Raw genomic sequence first — 6,000 nt, forward strand, 5'->3', positions numbered from 1 at the left:
ATTAGACAACCCTGGTCTATAATATAAATGCTCCTCCTCTCCCAGTAAACAAATGATGACAAATAAGCAATAATATGAACCACTAAATACAAAAGGAATAATCAGAATTACTTTAATAAGCAATAGGTACACATAAAATCTTGCATGTCGGTCAATTGCTTAAAAATGGTGAAGTCAGATGATTGATGTTTTATTATTAGAGTGTAGTATTATTGATCTATCATGTAATTATTATTATAGTATAGGCAGATCTGTTATACAGCTAGGAAACATATCATCAACTACTGAAACCTTGTTTCAATTTACCTTAAATCTTGATTGAATGGTTTCTTACAAACATAATCACTAACGGGTTGGAAGGTGTGTGCGTCTGTAAATAGCCAGGGCTGGAAAAGCTCTTCAATCAATCATTTTATTGATGAGAGTGAGGTCTTGTGTACTGATGTAGTAAGTGAAACTCACTGAGACTGACTGACTCCCTGTGGGCTTCTCCACAGAGAGTCTTTGATTGTTGTACAAAGTGCAAATTAAACGTAAGAACCCTGATGTGTGTGCAGTATAAGAGAGAGTCTGATTAGTAGAGAGATAATATCTCCAATCTCAAGAAATCTCTGCTATTCTCCAGCCACAACATAGATGGGCTTAAGCACGTCCTTCGTCCATTAAGAATTTTGATTAACTTTCTCCTGATTCATTTCATCCCTGAGACACAAGATGAAACATTTCTGACAGGCTCTGAATAAATGACCTTGAGAAAAATGAATAGTCCGACTCACCTCTCTCCATTCCTTTGTTCCTATGCCTTGTATGTACAACACGACAACTGTGAGAAAAAGAGAAAGGGAGAGACAGACAGAGAGGGAGAACATAAGATTAAAGAGATCAAGAGGCAATGCAAAATGAAATGCCACTGCAAATTAAACGCAGTCAAATATCTTCTATCTGACCTTTTCAGATTCTTTCCACCTCCATAATAGTCAACACAATTAAGGAATAAAAAAATCAATGAAAGAGGAAAATACAGTTAAATATTTACACATCTAATTACTCTTAGAACACTTACATAAATTTCATAAAGCATATTACTCTACAATTAGAAAGAATTGCAGTGAATCCAAAAAGACTCTTAAGTGCTAGCTTACTGTTCTCCTGAACAGAGCAACATAACAGTGTCTGCCCTTGTCTTGAGTTTGCGAGGTCAAATCCTGACGAGGCCACAGCTATCCGTGGCCAGCAGTCCAAAAGAACAAAATTGGCTCTGCTCTCAGGGTGGGAGGGATGTCATACTCTCTTTCCTGTCAGTCACAGCCACAATAGCCAATCAGGGGTGTCTAAAAGCTCATGAAGTGTGGAAGAGTGTGGACAGCATGAGCAGCCATTTTAAGAAAGATGTGGCTGGCTGGTTGTGGTGTCTCAGAAAAAGTGTCATTCAATTCACCCTTCTCAATTGGAAGCTGCCATTTGATAGACAAGAGCTGGCTGGTGGGTTTGGTACTGGCAGGTGACCAAATTAAAAGGAAAAGGTGGGTGAAAAGCCAATCTTCCAAACTGTAGGTTTTGGACAGAGAAAGAAAACTGGAGAACCCAGAGAAAATCCACTACACTAACTAACACTTACTGTAAGTAAGTTGTTGTTCTTCTTCTTTTGGATGCTCCCTGTTCGGGGTCACCACAGCAGATCATCTGGTCTGCATTTCATCTGGTCTGCATAGGTTTTTCAAAAATTTCCTAACTAACACTCAAGTAACTAGAGCTTATTAAGAAATTAGTCATATATACTGATGTACACAGACCTTTCTTGAAAAAGTAAAAAAGATATAAAAATGTTTAAAATGTGTATAAAATGTGCTCTAAAAATGAATATTTTATTGTAGAAATATAAAGCAAAAATATTTTCTTTGAATCACTCCACCCTCCTTTTGCTCTCTGTGTGGCTCTCCATCTCAATAATGCTACATCAAAGCTGGGTGTGAGACTGGAAAGAATGCAATCAGCATAATGCCGGCACAGTGGGATCCGACCAAGCGTGAACGCCACAGCTCAGACTCCCACTACTTCCCTCTATCTCTTCAAAAGATATCATAAGCAGGTCCATTGTAAATTAATAAATACAAAGATGGATGAAGGGGGGAAGAAGGATGGAGGACAAAAAAAAGAAGTCACACTGTCCAGTAAGATATGCAGAGTTCTGGGTAACAGCAGCAATAATGACATCTTCCGATGTCAGATGTACTGTAGATGTAGATTGGGAGCAATTTAGCAAAAATATAAAATCTGAAAAAGTAAGCCCATTTTCATAACACGCTCAGTGGCCATATTATTTATTTACTTATTTACTGGATGGATTCCACAAGAGATTAGAAGCAGTACTATGAGATTCTGGTCCATGCAGACATAATTGTATTACATTTTGACAGCTTTCAACCACATCCTAAAGGTTGTTTTATGGATTTCAATTTCGATTAAGTGACTGGGGGAGAGAAGTGTATTGAGCTGAACTCATCAGCATGTTTAACCAGTTTGAGCAGACTTACGTGTAATATGATGCATCATAATGCTGAAAGTAGCCATAACATGATGTGGGAATAAAGAGTTGAGCATGCTGAATGACAAGACTCTGCATTCAACTGATACTCAATTTGTATTGAGGTCCAGTGTATTCAAGGAAATATTGGCCACACTATTACACACCCATGAGCAGCCAGAACTGTAGGTAGGTTGCATCCATGGATTCATGCTGTTTATGCCTATTTCTAATCCTTCCACATGTGTTTGGCTGTAGAACTGGAGATTTATCAAACCATGTGACTTTTTTCTGATCTTCTGTTCTTTAGTGATAGGAGAAGAACAGGAATAGGAGAAGAACAGGAATCTTTCAAATGAGGACCAATGATTTTCTCCCGAACAGTACAACCAGCCAAGTACTTTTAAAAAATTTAATGCTGTCTAAAAACAACTTCCAGCCAATATCTAAGATGCTTTTGAGTTTGTTCTTTTAGTTTCTAGATTTAGTTTCTGTTTTCTAGTTTTAGTTTCTGTAATTTAGTTTCAAAATGACAGAGTTCAGAAGAACACAGTGAGGACAAAAACAATGTTGTATTTGTGTGTGCCAAATCCTTGTATATTAAAAATATCATGTTTGATTCTTCCATTTCAAATATAAAATGCTATCAATATTACATGTCTTCACTTTTGACCTTTACTTTACTTTAAGTAAAACACTGGTCTGTGTTCTCGCTGAAGTTTGCCTACTGAGCCAACAACGCTACTAATCACACTGTCAATCTTGTGCTTCAACACATTCTTCAACATCTGGAATCTCTTAACTATCCTAGTTCACTTGAGGTTTAGCACAGCCGTGGCTGTTTTTTTTAAGGTGAACTCATCACTGTGCTGTTGGATATTTGAATGTTTGAGCAATAAACCCCACAGATGAAAGCATCTTAGCGCTGTGTTCTCTCCTGCTTCTGTTCTTACACTGAACAAACAGATTCTCCAGTCTCTTTCCAGCAACAGCCAAATAATGAAGATGCTGTCAGAATTGGCAACCAACCAATAACCAAGACAGATTCATTCATTTTCCATTTTTTTGTAATTCAGAACAAAGGTTGCTTATGGCCAGGGATTGCTCTTCTTTGCCTAACAAAAACTCTTGCTGTACCCTAATTACCTAAATAAGGTATTGTGGATTGCATTTTAGAACATCCATTTATATAATTATTAAATGAGCAGTAAGCATTGCTGCAGTGGTGGCTTGAGTGGCTAATGCCCTGGGTTGTTGATCAGAAGGTCTGCCAAGCTGCCACTGTTGGGCAATTGAGCAAGGCCCTTAACCCTCTCTGCTCCAGGGGCGCTGTATCACAGACTCCTGTGCCTGCGCCTGTGCTTCAACCTCCTCCTTCATTTCATTTCATTGCTCTACCTTCTAATTAGCTAAATAACATACTGTGCATTTCATTTTTGAACATCCCTATAAATAATTATTAAATTATCAGTGCACAACAAATGTGCACTTAAAAATAATGTAAGCTTCACCGCAATAATGTTATTGTGCCTGCTGAGGCCTTGATTCATTAAGAGGCATCATGCTTATAGGTTTCCACTTATCCAAGTAACTGATCACCTCCCCTGTTATGCTGACTACACTCAGCACATCTACAACAAGCAGAATTGCGGACCCTCTCTGTCGTGCTGACTCAAATACGCAGCAGACTGTCAAATACACGTCTCACTATTCACAGTAATGAGCAGCTCGGATGTGGAAAAGAGGTTTCCATGGAAGCGTTTTGATTGAATTAGACAGCAAGACTAACAGCTCAAGTCTAATGTCTACATCTAAAGAAAGAAAGAAAGAAAGAAAGAAAGAAAGAAAGAAAGAAAGAAAGAAAGAAAGAAAGAAAGAAAGAAAGAAAGAAAGAAAGAAAGAAAACAAAATGGCTCATGTATGTGAGATGAATCTCAACACTATATATATATGTTGTTTGTGAGATTTAAACAAAAAGGAAGAACAGTTCAGTAAGTTTCTTTTCTTTTACATAATGGTGTTTTAGTATTTCTCTAGTGCAATCCCAAAATATGTATTGTATAACTATTACATAATTATTCAGTTATTAATAATGTATTACATTAAAGAGATCAAGTGTTATAAGACCAGATGAAGGTTTTTGCACACTGCCCTGATGCCTGACAAATGAAAAATAGTTCTGTTTGTGTATTACACTTCAGAGATCTTCTCCATAGTTATATGGCCGTAATATAATCTTGAATTACCTCCTATATACAAAAGCCATAGCATGTGATCAATACAGATTCAGGCACATATTCTACAAGAAATATATGCAGCTTGTGGGACCTGAACGCCCCTAACATAAGTGAGAAGACCTGAAATAGTTTTTACTGCCTCAGAAAAAAGAAGTAAAGTAAAGAAGTGACTACTGATACAGTTCTACTCTGCAATCATCCAGTGCAGCCTGACATCATCCTCCATCTGGTACGGCAATACTGACTCTCACACCAAGAGGAAACCTGAATGTATTGAGCTATAGTAAGAGTTGGCAGAGTAAAAAAAAAAGGAACTGTGAAATGTATTTTTCTTAACATTAAATTTCAATAAAATGTGAATACTCATGATTAAATGAATGTTTAATCCTTTTTATGATATTGATATTACAGTATCTTGTAAAGTTTTGGCATGTTAGACATTTTGGTGTGTGTAACAATGTATTTAATAAATCAAACATGAAATTAAAAAATAAAAATAACCACACATTATCAATGTGTTTTGCATGCTTTTCGCTAAGCTGACCAGGTGATACCAGTTGATTATGACCTCATCTTATGATATCCTTTGATTTGTCCTGGACATTCTTTCTGTTTTATGTGCCGACACACCAAATCACCAGTACCTATGTTAACCTCCACATCCGTTCCTGCTGAAGCCTTTTGTTTATCTAAAGATAACACTGAATATTACACCTTTCCTCTGTATAAATACTCCCTGTTAATCTCAATAAAATTTAAAGAGACCTGCCATTCAGTCGCTTCATGTCAACCCAAAAAAGTTTTCATATTAAGGCTGATTCAGTAGTGAATGTGAATACCTCTACTCATACCTATTAAAATCATAAGTACTTATTGCCAATCGTGCTCTTATGCCATAAATGCATAGAGTAGTGAAGGGAATTCCACTTTTTCCTCTTCAGTGTTTCAGATACTTTGGCTTAGCTCCTCAATAAGAGCTGAGTCTTCTAACTATCAAATGACTCATTGCCATTTTTTCTACACCAAAGTAGTCAAAGGTTAATACTTAAACCAGTGACTGTTCTTCTGTGCCTAATGAGTCACAGCTGACTGAATGCATGTTAAACAAGTCAAATGTACAACTACAAGTTAAGATCTCAGGATTGGATGTCTTACTGCTCCTTTTATAGAAACATATTCTCATTTTTTTATAGTGTGTTTCTAATACAGGAAGAGGGCTAGAAAGAGAAATGGGAGACA

General features: G+C 36.9%; 1 protein-coding gene across 3 annotated transcripts in view; it reads right to left on the bottom strand.

Annotated features, from left to right (window-relative positions):
* Positions 1-6,000, bottom strand: part of LOC113642868 (copine-9) — a 73,310-nt gene that overhangs the window by 56,283 nt on the left and 11,027 nt on the right. For all 3 annotated transcript variants that reach the window (XM_047814367.1, XM_027146610.2, XM_047814368.1), the window contains exon 3: positions 777-823. In XM_047814367.1, the coding sequence (XP_047670323.1) occupies positions 777-823 (47 nt within the window). The remainder of the gene's footprint in view (positions 1-776; positions 824-6,000) is intronic.

Source organism: Tachysurus fulvidraco, chromosome 5 (assembly GCF_022655615.1).
Source record: "Tachysurus fulvidraco isolate hzauxx_2018 chromosome 5, HZAU_PFXX_2.0, whole genome shotgun sequence".
In the NCBI taxonomy this organism is placed as follows: domain Eukaryota; kingdom Metazoa; phylum Chordata; class Actinopteri; order Siluriformes; family Bagridae; genus Tachysurus; species Tachysurus fulvidraco.